General features: G+C 29.6%; 1 protein-coding gene across 1 annotated transcript; it reads right to left on the bottom strand.

Moving 5' to 3' along the window:
- Positions 1 to 644: 644 nt before the first annotated feature.
- Positions 645 to 7,217, bottom strand: LOC137831422 (neutral ceramidase 1). The gene is made up of 10 exons (XM_068639092.2): positions 7,078 to 7,217; positions 6,204 to 6,618; positions 5,654 to 5,862; positions 4,649 to 4,993; positions 3,764 to 4,028; positions 3,403 to 3,670; positions 3,187 to 3,312; positions 2,564 to 2,627; positions 1,585 to 1,751; positions 645 to 1,308 (listed from the first exon to the last, which is right to left on the bottom strand). Exons 2-10 carry the CDS (start codon positions 6,551 to 6,553, stop codon positions 760 to 762), a joined length of 2,343 nt encoding a protein of 780 aa, XP_068495193.1. The 5' UTR covers positions 6,554 to 6,618; positions 7,078 to 7,217; the 3' UTR covers positions 645 to 759.
- Positions 7,218 to 19,100: the final 11,883 nt, after the last annotated feature.

Genomic DNA, 19,100 nt, shown 5'->3' on the forward strand with positions numbered 1-19,100 from the left:
TTAAAAAATAAGACTTGTAAATAGTTTAAAAATAATTAATTTTTTTATAAAATTAATTAAAATGATTTATAAAAATAATTAAATCAAAATTAACTCATTCTTCATCTAAAATATTTGACAACAATACTTTTAAAGGAAGAAAAAAAGATAAAAAAAATTACTATATATGTGATCAATTAAGACAAAACATGTGTTTCATTTATTTTAATGATAAAATAAATAGAAGAAGAGATTTAATATTATTTAATAACAAATATACGATATAAGAATAAATAAAAAAAATTCCTAATATATATATATATATATATTCTTAAATTTTAATATTCTTAATGATCATTTATTTATTTCTATAATTACAACAATAATTTTTTTTTATCAGCAATAACAACAATAATTATAATTATAAGATGTCAAAAAATTTATTAAATACCATACATTAAATTTTTGTTTCAGAAGAATTTGTAGAAATGATATTTAATATATGAAAACTTATAAATATATTATAGTTAAAAGAAATTATCATTTACCAACTATTGAAATAGGCCTCTTTCATTTATAACAAAAGTAGAATATTTATTATATGTTACATGGTAGAGATATAATGTTAGCTGTAGAATTTGTGGGAAAAAGGATAAAGATGATCATAGTTGAATCAACCTTCACTAGGATTGAACTGATTATGCTCTGATTATGTTAAAGTTAAGCAAAACAAATCATAATTATAGTAATGGCTGCAATAATATGTCTCCATTTTTTAGTTTAGGCTACTACAAAGGCACTTGATGAACCTGTAAAGTGATGAATTGATCCAAATAAACCCTTTGCAGCACCAAAATGTCTAAATCTGTATACACCAGGAGTCACACCCTGTGGTATCCTCCATTCCAAAGTTGCTCTACTCCTTGAACTGAGTTTGGAAGGCCTTGACCACTTATAGCGCAGACAGAAATCATCATCATCATATGCAGGAATCCAAGCATCCTTTTCTTGGAGAAACTCCACCAGTGCAAAGGTGCCTTCAGTCATAAGATCATTGCGAGGACAAGCAGTCCAAAATGAAGCTGTCACCATGTCACCACTACTGAAGGTGAAGTTCTGCTCTACATCAGCACAAACATCTCCAAAATTTACTCCAAGGGGAACTCCATCCACCACAACTGGTGGAAGTAAGCTTATTTGCTTCCCAAGGAGATCAGGGGGTTGAGGACCAGCTTCTACTGCTTCATCGTTGATGAGGGCCATTGCAAGTTTCTTAAACTCCTGAATGTATGCACTCAGTGTGTGGGGGCCATACAGTGTAGAAGCACCCTGACAACAATAAAATTAAAGTCAGAAAGTTATATAGAATATCTACTCAAAAATGTTAGCACATATGCACACAAGTGTGCACAATGTTTAGTCTAGCTCTAGCATATGACTGAATTGTAGGAACAAATTTTCAAAAATGCTAAGAAAGTCTATGTCTGTTTCCATCTATCTTTTGTCAATACAGAATAATATGATGTGATTAAGAATTTGGATCACTCAAAGTAATCTATAGAAATGTCAAATGTTTGTTGTGAGTTTCATGCTCTTACGACTTACCTCGTATCTTTGCACCTGGTACTCTTCATATGTAGTGATATACTGTGAATAAGTGTTAGATAACCCTGCTATAACAATGTAAATGTTATCAAATTCAAAATCATCTTCACTAGTTAGCACTGTCTTCACTGCATCACGAAGACGCCTCCCAGCCATTGTTGTGAGTTCTGTCAAATGAAAACAATGGAAAACAAGTATGAAGCTCTAAGAAGAATTATGAGGACCAAAAATAAGTTGTTTCACAAACACTTAAATGAATACATAAACAACCATCACTTTCGACGGGGAAAACAATAACCATGAAATATAATTAAGTTAACTACACTTTATGCCCTTAAGAGAAGCTTTAATTACACTCCCCAACCTCTGAGACTAGTAAGTGTTAAGCTTTAACCACTTTGATGTGAACATATCTGTTAATGGTAATAATGAGTAACAACGAATAAGCCCCCATGCCCATTATCAATTTAAGGTCACTAACAGCTAATTTTGAAAAAATCTATTAATGATACTCCCTCTAAACTCAAATATAAGCAAGAAAGTGATCATGTTTGGTGAATATGAATACAAGTAAATACCAAGTAACTTAACCATATTCAATGTTACTGTTTCAAAATGTCTTAATGTTTAAACCTGTGTATCATCTCTAATAAATATGATTAAGGGTAATTTAGAAAATGTACTTTTCTATTTTATGAAATCAAGAAAATTAAAAAAAATTAACTAACATTTTTAATTAGTATGAAATTTAAGTATTTTTGTTTATAAGCTTCTGCACAATAAATTAGATTTTATCTTAAAATGTAGGTTTAGACCAAACTCAATCTTGCAAACCGAATTGTAAAGTAAGGTTTAGCCATGTTTATTTTTCATTAGATGTACTTATCTGTTATAATCGAAACAACAGTTGAGAACATGAAGTAAGATTCCAACAATAGCATATTACAGTAAAATAAGAGAGGAAGAGACAAGTTGGTACCTCCTGGTACACAAAGAATGACCAATTGCCCAATTCGAATGATCTGAATAGGAAGTATTGAAGGCTGCAAAATTAACATGAACATGAAAGCTTCATACAAGTAAAGAATACTTTTTATCAGCACATACTAGATCTGCATGACCTGAAAGCTATACAGTAAAACTTGTTGTATACAGAACTTCTATTAACAAACAGCATGGTTGGGAAAAGATTTAAAACGCATTGGATCAGTAAATACAATTTATGCAATTAAATAATAGATCCTCATGTGTCAAAATTCTTATCTACAATATATATGTCCTTTACTTCATCTTATCTCAACCTCTATATCAAACTTGATTTATATCAACAACTTCATATAGTTAGTTGGAACCAAATTTTGACAAAAATAGAAAATAAAGAACAGAAGAAGCCACCCAACTCAGCAATTTCCACATAAAACAAAAGTCATGGTAAAAGGTAGCCACTGGCATGGGATAATTCACATTACAAAGTCTACCTAAGGATAAGACTGGGTGAGGTGACTGAATTATATATGCTAATTGCTAAAAAGAGTCCTTATTCAACCAACACAGAGGAGATAATTAAACTGAACCAAGGTAAAGGAATCATGAGTAACTTACAGCCCAATCATATGGTTTCTTCATTTCACCAGTATCTAGCAAAATGGGTTTGGGGCGATGACATTCTATTTGTTCCTTGGTTGGTGTCTTAAGCAAGTCGCGAACCAGCTTCCAGAAAGGATTGCCCTAACACACATCAGAACAAATAATAAGCATACACAAAAATAAGTATTTAAGACTACTGTCTAGAACAATGCAATACGAATGAATGATTACCTTATCATCACCTTGTGTAAAATCAAAAGCTCCAGGTCCATCTGTTGTTCCAGCTGCAAATGCAAACCCCATTGCAGCAGGGCATGTCTTTACAACCTCAGAATCTCCTTGATCAGAAATGGTTACCTCAAGTTGGGAGAAATCGACATAGGCATGTCGAAAATCAACCTCCCCTTCAATCTCTTCATCCTCAACATTAAAAAGATCTACTGCTTTTCTAAATTGTCTTTCTCCAATAATGCGTGTACTTTCAAATTCATCTGGGTAGCTATCACATAAATTGTGGGATGCAATTTAGTAATTGAGAAGGCTTAGATGACATTTCCATGCACTTGTGACAGAGTATGTAATAAAAAGTTACCCGGGTCCTCGGCTATAGCATAGTTCATTCTTGCCTCCACATGTACTATGATTGAAGTCACACGGTAATCCAGTATCTGTACAAAATGCTCCAAGCACATTTGGACTAACATCTCCACAATTTGATTGGCAGAATGCAGATACAAATCTAGGTTTGTCAACCTTCCTTTGAGCACCTCTCACACGTTTAGAAACACTCAAAGTTTTGGTTGCTGATCTACCAGGAGAAGACTGAAAGGAGGTAGCAATTTCCAGTAATTCATGCTCTGCACCAATGAATTTTACACGAGAATACAAGTATCATTCATTTGTTATTTTCAGATCTGTTGGAGATCCCACATCGACTAGAAATAAGAATATTTCATTGTATATAAGTGAGTGCAAATCTCACCCCATGAGTTGGTTTTATGAGGTTGAGTTAGGTTTAAAGTTCATTTTGTAATAAGATCTCTAACTACTGCTGACCTAGTTGCATAACTTCAATCATACAAAGTAAGGCATCATTTGTTCAATAGACTGCTCACTTAGCTGTAACTTGCATATTTTCATCTCTCTCTCTCTTCTTGTATGCAGACAATAGTCAATAAATCTTAGGAATTTCAAACTGGAAAGGCTTGTAACATTTAAAAGTTTGTGTTGTTCTTCAAACAAAGTATGAAACAATTTATGACGTTTGTACAGTCTCAACTCAACTACATCACCATCAAGGGTTTCAAACTGTGTTAGCATTCCAAATGATGGATCCACCTGACATATAAAACTCTAATTTTCATGCTACTAATTAGGATATTTATCTTTTGCTTCTTAGATCAGTGTTGGAAAAGAATTTAAAAATTTCAATAACAGATGCATTACTACATAGAAAAACAAAGCATAAGCATCTTACTATTATTGTGAAGGCTAGGAATTATATTTGAGATTTTTCGAGGCAAACCACCATCTTCAAATTGAGCAGAATCAGTTTTTTCATAACCTTTTTGGTCAAACCAATCTTCCATGAATCGTGCCGCTACACCTTTATTATCCCCACTAATTAATGAGTTTGTCCGACTCATTGATGTTCCATGAGTAGGAAACCAATTGAAGGATCCAACAGGTCCCCATTCATCATCAACAAATTTTAAAAGAGTCATTTCTTTATCAACATTATACTTATACATTCTTCTCTCTGCAGCAGGATTATTTAGATAAGCACTGGGACTGCGATTTACACCAGCATCTAAGAGTTCTCCTGCAAGTATAAGATAACCTTCCAATGAGTTATAAGTTATTACCATCCAAGTTCACCTAAAGATAGGAAAAAGGATCAGCAGTAATCATTTTATCCTGTGATTTCATACTACAACAAAACTAGTACAACAATGGAGATCTAGTATTAAACTTGAACCATACATACCAATTAGAGAAAAAATAAATAAACTTTGTATGCTTCTACTTCATCCCTGCTGTGTGTTTCGTATTTATTTCCTCTTTCTTATCATATTTCTAAGTTGGGTATTTGATCAACCAAGCCAGACATACATGGTACAGAGTAGTAATTAACACTAAAGTTCATATATAAGAATTCAAGCGAAAGTTGTGATGAGGTCTTGAAAGAATAACTTCACAAATGTTCCAATATTGAAATAAAAGTAAGAAACTCCAATTCCTCCTCCAACTTAAGGTCATATGCTTTTTTTACTTCAAATTTTCAAAACATACAACACAAAATGTAAAGCTGAACTCAGTTCCTGTAGTTTTTCATCTTTTCTGAAATTATTCAATAGTATGCACAAGCACAATACCATCTGTGGTAAGTAAATTGATATAAAAGGTGTGTGTGGGATCGCATGTTTGCACATGGTACATAAAGGCCTAGGAAGGAAGAAAGTATGCAAATTGTATCCCTTACCCTTATTGACAAATATTGACCCTGGGCGGAGATTGTCATGGGCCTGGATAATACTTTTTTCAATGCCATCGACAACGACATCAAAGGACTGATGCACAAATCCAAAAGAAGTTATAATGTAAACAACATATTGGAGATAACCCCCAGGACCAGCATGAGTGTGAATTCCACTAATGGCTACATTATTTTCAGTATATAGATCACCATATCTGTCAAACAAAATGAAAATAGTACTTTAATCACACAACTATTGAGATTAAAAAAGTCTTACAAGAATGTGATTCATTCATCTTTGATATTTCCAGCTTTGATGAAAAAAATCAACAATTCATATTCTAATACAATCATTATTTGTTATGTATGTGTCTGTAATATCAGCCATTTTTTTCTCATCAATGATAAAGATTTGCTTATTTTACTCTCTGAATCGAATTGCTCACTTCCAGAGTATTTAGATCCGTTTTACTACAAGCAGAAATAAAGTAAATTTTCTCAAGATACTGCAATTTCTTTGTTAACTCTTGATAATTGAACTAGACACTGCTAGTACCTTGCTTTTAACCTCTCAATTACTTTGATTTTCACAATCTGTGAAGCCATGCAAGCATCAAGGTTTACAAACACTACCCGCTTCCCCTTTGGCTCTGCAACAATGAAAGCACGAGCCCGTAGCCTGAAGTGAATTCCGGATGCAGTCTGTCCGGTGTTAGCATACCCCATCATGTTAACATCAGAAGCAGGGCCTGTAATGTCATAGCTTCCAAGACCAACCAAGTAGTCAGAACTAGAACACACAACACCAGTCTCCAGTAGCAGCAGCAGGAGTAAGAAAAGGGTCCAAACTCGCATATTTGCACAAGCCCTCCAAACATTCAAACGATAAAAGGAAGGAAACTCCATCACACACTGTAGTTCAAAGCAAAAATTACCAATTTTCCAAGCTTAGCAAGTTCTTCTCATTCCCCCTTCACCAAAACACACCCAAAAACGAAACTTTCAGTCATCTTAACAATAAAACATAAATCAAAATTGAAATTCCAGACCTAACTATGCAGCATGATCAGGACTCAATAATCGATCACACCTTCACAATCAACCATATAGGTAACAGTAATAAAACAGAAATAAATAAAAATTTCTAACCGCTCAGAGAAAAAAAAAAGAAAAAAGCAGCTAACTTTATATGAGGATTAACTTGGGGAAATAGTATTAAATAAGCAGTCCACTCTCGAAACTACTGATTACATAGAAAGTGAACCAGAAAATGTGTGTGTGTGATGCATGATCAACACCTCTCACAATAGATTACAATTTCACAATCAAACACAACAAATTACAATTTCAAAATTACATAGGTTAACAATAAAAGAAGACAAAAAATTTTCACCACCCAGAAAAAAAAAGAAAAAAGCAGACAACTTTACATGAAGATAAACACAGGGTAGTGGTATAAGCTATATCCAGTCCACACTTGAAACTATTGATTACACAGAGAGTAACCCAGAAAATGTGTGTGAGAGAGGGAGAAGGAGAAAGAGAGGATCTAATGGAGGAGTAAAAGCAACGAACATGAGTGGAAGGACAAGTAATGTTAGTAACATGACTTGTTGTTGGAAGCAACTGCAAGTGCCAACTGCCAACGACCTTGCCAAGACACGAATGGGTAGTTTCCCTATGAAATTTGAAGCTTCCCATTTTGACATTATTAATATATATAAACAAACCAAGTCTGTTAAACAAAAAAACATTGATTTTCTTTGTCCTGAACGTGGAGATTCTATAATTCCACTCAGCCTAGGATTCTCTGCATTCGAAACATACAACAACACATGGTCCCTTTTGTCAAATTTGGGCTTAGACCCCATGATATTGTTTGAAACAAGGTTACCTGCATAATGCAGAGTGATTGCGATAAAACCAAATGCTAACCACCTAGTGATTATAAAGTTAATCTGTGTGCAAAAAAATTAATTAAAAATGGTTATGTACTTAATCAACAAAGAGAGATTATTTTTTAAAAGGACAATTTACTATGAAAAAACTATGCTAATTTTACTCTGTTAGTTTTGTGTTTCATTATTCTTGCTTTTGAGATAATGTTCAAATTTAGAAGCCAATAAGAATTTTAATGTTTTGGCTTGTTGTTATCAAATGTTTTCCTTAATAGTTTGATACTTTATCTAGTCAATGCTTCATTTGGCCTTTAGAGAAACATATAGAAAGTAAATATATTTCTATAAATTGAAATTTTCTGTTATATTTAAGTGAGATGATTGGAATAAAATAACCAAATTTCATTTATTAATAAATGTATTATCTTTATAACATTTTTATCTTTCATTACTATGGGTTGTTTGCATTCAAGTGTAGAAAGACAGAGAAAGATAAAGAGGGATGAAAGTTGAAAAAACGAGAATAAAAATACTTTAGGAGAATTTTTTTCCAAAACTTTCTTCTGAATGGATTTGAGGGGAAAGAGAATTATACATTATTTTTTTGTAAAAGTTAATAAAATATATATTGATTATATATATAAATTATATTTTAGCATATATATATATATATTTAACATTTATAATTTATTTATTAATTATTAATATTAATTTTCATATTATAATAAATAAAAGATTAATTTTAATTATTAATATTATATTTTATTAATTTTAATTTATTTTAATTCTAATCTATATTTATAAATTCTTTTATATTAATTTATCAAATTTGTATACATTTTAAAAAAATTTAAAAATCTTTTATAACATCACTTCCAAACTTAGAATTGTAAATCACTTTTGCAACCTTAGAATTGCAGACAGCAGTATAAAAATACCAGTGATTGTATGTCCCAATCTGTAGAATCTAATTAATTTTTTTTGGATTCAATATACTTTTCGTTTTTATATTTTTATTTGAAATTGATTTTAGTTCTTAATGAAACTATTGTTCTTATATTTGTAATTTTTATTTAAAACTGATTTTAGTTCTTAATCAAATTATTAATTATTTCTGTCTTTATACTTTAAAAACTATTAAAATGGATTTTGAAATTGGTTTTAGTTCTTAATAGAATCTATTGATTATGTGTCTTTTATACTTTAAAAATTATTGAAGTGAATTCTAAATGATGTTATCATTTATGACAAACGAACTTTCATTATGTAATTTATTAAAACTTTCACATCAGCATTAAATATGAAAATTCAGTAACTAACAATAAATTTAATTTTTTTATATAAAATAAATTTCTGTATATAAAAAATTGAAAATATTTAAAAAATATATTATAATTAATTTTCTTTTTATATTAAGGATGAGAAAGAAACATTCGTGATGCTGCCTGACCATTAATCAATGTTGATATGATAAATGTTGTGTATAATTGTTGTTAAATTTTGATTAAATTAAATGAATTAATAATAATTAAAGTCACTATAAATGATTTTTATTGTTATGAATGTATTTTATTTTGATTATATAAGGATTGATGAAATAATAAGGGACCAAGAGAGATTAAACATAAATTGTGAAAACAAACTAAATTAACCGTCTATTAATTTTTATGACATATTTAAGTCATAAATCCTATGATGATCCGCAATATAATGGAATACATCAAACATGATGTAGGGAAATTCTATGAACAACATATTATATCCTGTCCATTTTAATCAGATGTAACCAATACATCAAGGATGAAGATGAATTTGATTAAAAAATAGTGCATCCTACATATTTTAATTAGTATAACTAATAGGACAAACAATGTTTAATCAAGAAATTTCCAATTAGGTTATTATAATGGGAATTATGATTTACAATTATTATAAACTTCACCAAAATGATCTAAAGAAAAATAAAAGAAAAAGTATCACGAAGTAACCTTAAATGACATTGAAATGAGTGTTGATCAAGAACAAGAGCTTCCTCCTACTCCAAAATTTTCAATACAACCACAAACAATGCAAGGATTAGAACATATCAACTTACCTAACATGTATTTCCTTACTTTGTTGATTAAGAACAAATACTCCCTCCTACTCTAAATTTTCTAATACAACCACACAAGTAATGCAACTACAAAAAATACAAGGATTATAACCTATCAACTCATACAACACGTATAATCCTTGCTTTATTGATAAGAACAAGGGCTACAAAAAGAATGCAAGGATTACAACAAATCATCGCTTTGTTGATCAAGCACAAGGGCTTCCTCTTACTCCAACTTTTACAATGCAACCACAAGAGAAACAAAAATTATAACATATCAACTTATATAACACATATTATCAAACTAGTGGTTGCTCTTCACGAAGTGATCTTTCAAATGGAACACATAGATATGATTAGTGAGAAGCACGATGGAAACTTAATATTTTCTTAGATTTTTATTGCTTTATTTTTTTAGTTAAAATCCATGTCAAATTATAGTATAGAAGTTCTCTTATTATGATGCTTATGTTATTTCACACTCGAAATAAAATTTCCAGTTAGGTTATTATAATGTGAATTATGATTTACAACTATTTATAAACAAACAACCTTATAACTATTTGACATATAAATAAATAAATACATGTTTTAATAATTTGGTAGTAGATGATGTCACATGCATGTACTCTATATAGTTTTTTCCTTTATGTTTCTTATATAGCTTGCTACCATGACTCAATTATGAGTTTTGAGAAGTAGGAAGTAACTTTTTATATAATTAGGAAACTAAAGAACTCATGACAATGCTATACAACCAATGGTTGTTTGTGTAAGTGCATGCATGTATATGTAAATAGAATAAATAGTAAATTTTATCCTCAAAAGTACAAGACAATTTTCCTTCAATATTTGAAAGTAAAAATATTCAAAAATTAAAATCTTCAAAGTATAATTTATCATTCAATTTAGTCTAATCTTAAAAAAGTCACATGACTTATTTATAATAATAACAAACTTTTGAAGACTAAAACGATGAGAAACAATTAAATTTAGGGACTACAATGGTAAGATAATCACTTTTTTTTTGAATTTTTATTTTACTTTCAAATTAATATGACAAGGATTTTATATTTCAAATATCGAACATAGTTTTACCCTATGTATATGTGCAACCTCATTCTTGCAATGCAAGTTATTGAGCTTGGAGTGAGTCACTTATTGAACCGATTTTTGAACTCAATTTGGTGAGGTTAGAACCTATAGATTTTCCTCGATGCATGTCGGAAGACCGATGGTAGGGACCGATAAGTATCATTATTTTGTGAAATTTCATAAAAAATAATTAGATATTTATTAATTTTAATTCATGATTAAACTATGACTCAATCCTATTTTAAAAAACTAAAATTTATAAATGTCATTATTTAGTAAAATTTCATACAAAAAAGTTAGACATTTATTTTTTTAATTGTTGATTAAGCAATGACTCAAGCCTAATTTAAAAAAATTAGAATTTAATAATATATTTTTGGAGTTATAAGATTAATATGACTATTTATTCTCAATTTTGTGTTATTTTCATAAATTTAAGGAGAGATGAAGTAAATTGATATATTATGAATAGAGATATCACTTAGTCCAAGCCACATTAGGTTAAATAAGGACGTAAGACAAAGAAAAAGGTGTGATCCGAAAGGGGAACTAAAGGAAAAAAACTTATAAAAGAAAAAGTGGGTAAGGAGAAACATAAATGACTAATGTTTTCCTTTAGAATTGAGAGTAATATGTTTAAATTCTGATTATATATGAATTTTTTTTCCTCATTTAGTGTTGATTAGACTAACACGTGATTTTGTTTAATTTTTATTATTATTTTTACTCTCTTTTTTGCGTCCTTTATACGTCGGTCGACCCATGCAACATCTTTTTTGTATTGATTTTTTTATCAGTTTGACTGACGCAATTCACATCTACTCTTGACTGTTGCAAAATTTACACAACTAATACCCGTTCTCTTATAATAATTTGTTTATAAAGATCCAGCAATAAAATAAATAAATAAATAGGGACCACTTCAAGGGTGGTCCAACCCTTATACAGAAATACTTGACATAAGTCTCCTATTAGAACGCCTACCAAATTAGCAAAGGGATAACCATACCAACACTAACCAATGTTAATGAATTAACCTCATACAAGCCAAAAGATTTAAAACCCAACTAGAATAAGGGAAATAAGCAGAACGAGACTTTGCATAAATCCAAGACCATATCTTTACTTGCACCGAAGCGAACACTTCAGACACATCTGCCACACCTCTATTGAAGATGACCGAGTTCTTATGTTTCTAGATTTCGCTCACAATGCCAACCCAAATTGTACCCCAAACTTCGTTAACGGAAACAGAAGCCTGACTCATCCTGAATTGTGAAAAAATTGACTTAGGGTCCTTGTGAATTACACACGACACACCAAGTCACTTAAAGCACAAACACCAGACACGCCAAGCAAACCTGCAAACAAAGAACAAGTGACAAGATGACTCCTCCTCCTCCCCACACAAACAACACAAGAGATTTTCTACTGCCACTCCGCGCCTTACCAAGTTAACCCTAGAGACAATCCTATTCTACAACACCCTCCAAGCAGTGAACAAAGCAGATGGCAAGGCTTTGACATGGTGATGACATAATTAACAGCACTCTTCCTTTGTTTTTTTTCTTCAAACACATCTCACAAATATTCGCGCTGCCTTTCAAGCTCTGCCTCTAGTTAATTAGTCTCTAATTTCACATGGTGATCGTTATTAACATTCTTTATCTGTTTATTCACAATTTTATATCTGTGCCTAAAAATATGTTTATTAAATTTACTTCTATGGTTTATTCAATTAATTTTCCCATTCAGATTAAACTATATTATTTAATGTTATAATGGCTTAAATTAACTTCCCTTGAATACATTTTTAATAAATTGTCTCAAAGTTAAATGTAATACGGTAAATAGAGTGGGATAGAGAATAAACGTTAAATTATACAATTTAATTAATTAAAATGAGTTTAGAATTAAAAAATTTAAACACACGTGTGTGTATATATATATATATATATATATATATTTGTAAAAATAAAAACAATTAAGGTACTCCCGAATAAAAATACTAAATTTAGAGAATAAGAATAAATTTTACACCATGATTTTCATCGAAAAACAACATATTTTTAGATTAAAAAAACACACTATTTGGGACCCTCCTGAAAATTGGGGTTTTTTTGGAGTCTTGTCAGTATGTAGCAACATAGATTTAGTAAACATCATCATCATATTTTATTTTTACTATAAAAAAAGGTAAAATCAAACAGGTTCTTTTATTTATCTATAACTTTTTATGATTACAATCTATGTAATAAAAAAGAAATTTATCAGCAAATATAATAAAATATAATAAAAATCACAGGATACTCCAATTCTTATAAAAAAAAATGGGTTAAGATATAAAACCATATATATAAAAAGCACTAGCGTATTATTTATAATTTGTGAGAAAAATAACTTTTTTTCTAAAATAAAGTAATTTTAAAATTATATTGTATTACATCATATTTATAAACTGTGTATTTAAAAGTGTAATTATCAAAATAATATTTTTTATATATTTATAAATGATATATTGATTATGAGATTCATCTAATCTCTCAAGTGTATTATGTATTACTATCCATCTAATTAATTATTAATTATGCAGAATAAAAGATAAAGAGACCTTGCATCATGATTAAAATGACATACAAATGCATGTCAGAAATGTTACATTTGAGTTTCCTGAGATTCCATGTTTGACAGCTGAACATCATCTGAAGGTGTATGAGAGGTGAAGTGAGTGAGATGGTGGAAGAAGAAGAAGAAAGCAAGGAGCAGAAGAATAGCGTTGATGATGTAGTATCTCAGAAACTCAGCTAGGAACAACCACAAGAGTGTTTCACATCCAACTACTCCAGACACATGAAATGTTATGATGGTAGCTGGAAAGCTGGAGTCAGCTATGGAAGCTAGGGCATGACAAAAAATGGCAACGAGGAAAATGAAGGTGGTAGGGCTTAGTTGTTGGAAGGGATTAGCAGTACTTGAGATTCCATATTTAATTTCAATCGAAGCTAGCTCCAACCCCATTAAAACAGCATAGGCTTTGTGCTTTTTCATAACACTGTCGGAAGAAAATGGAGAAGTTGTGTTCATTAAGGAACTGTTCGTCAGTAGTTATATAAATGTTGCGGCCCAGCATGTCGTCGATACCGAAGCTTCGCATTGATGTAACCAATGTTGTTCCATGTTTGCATTGTATTTTTCCCAAGATACAAATACATGTGGCTCTACACTGCCACTACAGTGTCGCTTTCCATCCCTCTACAGAATATATATATATATATATGGATAAATTAGTATAATAAGTATTATTACTTTATTAAAAGTATACTATGTAAATGCATATAAAGAATAAAATTTGAAAGTGCTAATAATATGATAAAATTTGTAAAAATAGATAAGTGCGTCTAATATTAAGCTATTTTAAAGATAGTCGCACATTTGTAGTTATGGTTGGCAAAATGCCCTTTATAAAATATAAAGTTCGATTTATAAAAATTTAAACTATTCCATTTACTACTTAGTGGGATTTATTAACGGAGGGTATTTAAGGAAATGAACCTATTAGAAACTTATTAAATTGAATTTTATAAATAAATAAAAGACTTAGAAAGGTATTTTAAACAAAAAGCAATAATATAAGATACATTCTAAATTGATTCTTATAAAAAAAAACGTCAAAACTTTTAATTTGGTTCTTATATTCAACAAACGAAAAGGTGTGCTTAATTCATTAACATAAATAAACATAGTTAAATTATCTATAATACATTTTGAAATTTCAGTTATATAAATTTCATAAATACCAGCAGAGTTAAACTATTTAAGTGTATATGTTTATAACATTACAATCTAATAATAAATATGAGTTATCAATATATATTCTTTAATAGACTTTACAGTAAGTTAGTAATTTGCATTTTGTTTCTTATTTTAAAAAAAGTTTAAAGATTTTTTTATTTGAAAGTTAATAGTTTGCATATGTATCTTATGTAAAAAACCAGAGCTAAAATTTTGTTTTGATGTAGCTAAATGCAAGGTTTAGTAAATTGTAATATTTTGGAGTTTTGGAAGCAATGTATATGTAGTAAATGAAAAATGATAATTTCACACCCACTATTTTAAAAATGATTGATAACCCTTTTAATAATAAAATATTTTATTTCAGATGATAATAAATAATAAATATAAAAAAAACGGAGAATAATAAAAATAAAAATAATTATATAATATGTTAAAGTTGCCGAAATACAATATTCCTTAGTACATTCAATATCAAACAAAACATGATATCTTAGGATACATACGAATATAAAATCAAAAGGAAAATGGTATTTCTTGTGCAAATTCGTATTGCTCGAGGTATCTACATGAAAACCATCTCCCATGCCTGATTTGTGTCAAAAACTCTGTTTTCATTCTTTTAAATTTAATATTTGCCTTATGATGTTTTAACAATACTTGCAAGTTTGGTCCAAAAATAAAAAATCAATTCTCGTACATTGAATTAAAATTGGCCTCAATCGTCAGTTCATGAGGAATACTGAAAGGAACAGTTACAGCAACAAAACTTGTTGATAGAAAAATAAATATATATCAGAAGAAAATACATGGGCTTGAAGCTTCACCATGAATACTGCCATGCATGCACATTTGCATGTTACAAGTGTGGAAAGACTACCATACGTTTGATGAGTGTCCTTATCTCATCCATGTGTGAAGCTGAACAGATAGTTCTCATTATCAGATCCATATCGGAAGTTCTCTGCAGTCCACACTCAAACGTGCTTTTCTATTTTACTTTTCTATCGGATGTTCTCATGCTAACCAAATTTTTTGATGATCTGCAAATTAATATTTTTGTGAAGTAATGTTGAATCAAAGGCTGAACAGAGATGCTACAAATTCCATGACAGTCCTTGCCGCAGGAAGAATGCAATTTTTCGAATAGCTTTGATAATGGCGGATCTTAAGGTGCTAAAGTTATACGGCTCCCCCAAACTTTTTTTTCTCTAAATTTTTCTTATAGTAAGTATACATATACATTAAATTATTATTTTTTATCAGAAAAATGTATAAAAAAAAGTATCCTACCTGTATACAAATACCAAAATAACACGTATAAGCTTAGCCTTCTTAAACATTTCTTCCACACCTTCAACAAAACAGATGCAGCACAGACCAATTACAGCACCAAGAACTGCACAAACAGCAGGGATGCCATGACAGAAGAGCAGACAGACCAGAATCATAACATTACAATCCTAGCACCCTTCCAGATAATTCTAACCATTAGCATCAACGCCTCCTTACCATTGCTGCATTGCAAGACCGTCTACAACATGCTATAGCTACTGTATAACCAAAAAAACGGAAAACATAAACACTGAATTGGCACAAACTTGGCACGCAAAGCTAAGATGTTAACTGCATAAAAAAGATCACAGCAGTAACTCAAATGACGGGAGGATCTGAGCAGATGAGGATAGAAATTCAGCATTATATACATTGAATTATATTTTTACTTCTCAAAATTCTATTTCAAGTTTTACCAAAACCACCCATTTCCATCAAACTCAGTGATTGGTTATATATATGTTGTATCAATGCCTCAAAAACTAATACATGCCCCCACGTGAAAGTTAGAAAAGTTTGAACTCGATTAAATAGTGAATTTTAAACTTAACTCATTTTTACAAAACTGAAGTTTGACAGTATCCTTACAAAAGCTACTATTGATTTTCATATACTGTGGATCTCGAACTGGCAGCATGCACATATACAATGTTGTCCTACTTGTTGGAGAGGATTATAGCTCCCTGGTTGAGCTTAATATCTGTGTCGAACTCATATAATATATATTTCACTAAGCCATGAGAATTCTTGGCATAGTACTGTGTGGATGGAATCTAAAACGAGAAAGAGATTAAGAAGAACTTCTGTGAGCAAGGAAAGATTTGTTTTTCATCAGCAAGAGCAAGGAAAGATTTGTTTTTCATCAGCAAGAGCAAGGAAAGATAGAAGTTTTCTTATCTATATATATAGGGAAGCTTAAAATTAAATAAAAGCGCCATGCAACTGCTTCGAACCATATGTAGCTGACAAAAACAATGAAGCTTTAGCGTATAGTTGTGTTGTGCAAAAAACCATGTAACTGATGAAAATACCGAAGCTTGCTTTGGCAAATAGTGTTGCACCAAAACCATGTTGGCGAAGAAAACAACGAAGCTTTAGGGTATAGCACTGTTGCTGCGCCAAAACCACGTAGCTGACGAAAATAACGAAACTATGTGTGTAAGGCATGTGTTTTATACACTAATCTTTTATTAGTTATTAAGCATATAATTAATTATCAGATTTTTGAGTTAAATTTTATTAAAACTTCATGAAAATATGAAAGTAATTAAATTATTTATAATTTGATATATTTTTCAAAATAGATAATCAATTTTAATGTATAAATGAAATATTAAATCATTTTTAAGTTAACGTAAATTTATATATAAAGATGATTTATATTTTTTCAATCTAGTGATACATTTTAAGTTAAGATAATGTGTGCAATTATTCTCAGTATAATTTGTGGTGATGTAATCAATGAGATATCTCCAAGATGAAAAGTGTGTTATCCATTATCATAGTTTTAACTTGTAGTGTTAGCTTTGGCTCGTGGGACGAACAAAATGGCAAAGAATGCAGATTGGTACTACACCAAACTTGGAATTTAGCATCGTTAAGAATGTGAAAGAATGATGAATTTCATGGGTTATTAACCACTTCATTCATAAACTCACGAGAAAAAATATTCCAATTAACTATCAAATAATAAAATCTTTCACGTACCAGTGTGCTAGTTTATTTTTTAAATATTTATTTAAATTAATATTGATTAAATGAACGCTAATATAATTTATTTACTTTTATAATATTTATTAAAATTAATATTAGTAAATCAATACCAATTAATATATATATATATATATATATATATATATTTAAACTAATATTGATTTAACCTGTACTAGTCTAGTTTACTTTTAATATTTATATAAATTAATAATGATTTACCTTATGCTAATATAATTTTTTTAATAATTATTAAATTTAGTTTGAATTTGATTAAAATTAATCTTATAATTTTAATATTTATATTTATTTTCAATTAAAATTAATTTTATTTTTTTAATATTTATTTATATTAACATTGATTTAATCTACAATAATATAATTTTTTTAATATTTATTTAAGTTTGTGTGTCTTTGAATTAAAATAGAAACTCTCCATAAGGTTTTTGTTTTGGTTGGAGTATGAAATGAATTTGGATGTGAAAGAAAATGAGATGGAAGTGAAGTTGTTTAAGTTAAGATATATGAAGAGAAAAATAAAAACAAATTATAAAAAATTGTGAATGATGTGATATATGTGATTGAAATCCTAATTTTTTTTAATTGATAAAAAAGTAATATTATAATTTTGTTTTTTTATTTAAAAATAATTAAAAAACACATGTGACATAAATATGATATTCTAAAAAAAATCGACATTAATAAACATTGGTGACACAAATATGATATTATTTAGTAATTGATGTTCACTTTTTCTTACCAGCATCCACTTTCTTATAACTCACCCATGTAAAGTCAAAAGATATTAGAGTAAATTCTTCCACAATGAAATCTTTTTTACATGTTTTAATAAATAATATTACTTCTTAAACATAATATATTTTATGAAGTATTATGGATTTCACTTTATTTTATTACTTTAATCTACATTTATCAACCTCTCATTATGCTATTATTTGTTTGGTGTATGAGTCATCAACATTTTACAATTTTTTTCTTTATTTTTATTTTTTAAAATTGGTGGATAAACCCAATCAACCTTCAAACCACTATATGTTGGATTGGAGTGAGCTTTTCAATTTTACAATCAATCTTTTTGTCTCGCAGTTTTTTTTGTAGGTCAGATATTGTTAGATTAAATTGAGCTGGGTTCTCAGTTTTAGAACCATTGTTATTTTCTTAATTGGTATGTGAAAATATTATTAATAAATGTGTTAAGCATTAATTTACTGTTGTAGAAGATTTGAAAACAATCTTTTCATGGTATTGAGAAGAACATAGATGCATGTCTGATTAGCAAACCTATGTTGTTGTTTCTTCTGATGCAAACAATTCCATGGAAACAGACAACACCAACTCGCCATATTGATGACAGTGTAATGGAATATACTTTATGTGAACTCAAATCAAGCTATTTGATAAGAAAAGTGGAACTAAGTTGAGACAGAATTGGAATGAAGCTGTTATTGTGGGATGATCATAAACCAATCATTGCCATCACTAACACTCTTTTCCAGCACAATAG

This window comes from Phaseolus vulgaris, chromosome 6, assembly GCF_051622355.1.
Source record: "Phaseolus vulgaris cultivar YP4 chromosome 6, ASM5162235v1, whole genome shotgun sequence".
Lineage (NCBI taxonomy): Eukaryota > Viridiplantae > Streptophyta > Magnoliopsida > Fabales > Fabaceae > Phaseolus > Phaseolus vulgaris.

Excerpts from the sequence above, each read along its gene's own strand:
- LOC137831422 (XM_068639092.2), bottom strand. The coding sequence starts at position 6,553 with ATGGAGTTTCCTTCCTTTTATCGTTTGAATGTTTGGAGGGCTTGTGCA. Across the intron at positions 3,313-3,402 it reads TTACACAAGGTGATGATAAG|GGCAATCCTTTCTGGAAGCT; the intron begins GTAATCATTCAT and ends GATGTGTGTTAG. Across the intron at positions 2,628-3,186 it reads AGAAACCATATGATTGGGCT|CCTTCAATACTTCCTATTCA; the intron begins GTAAGTTACTCA and ends TTAATTTTGCAG.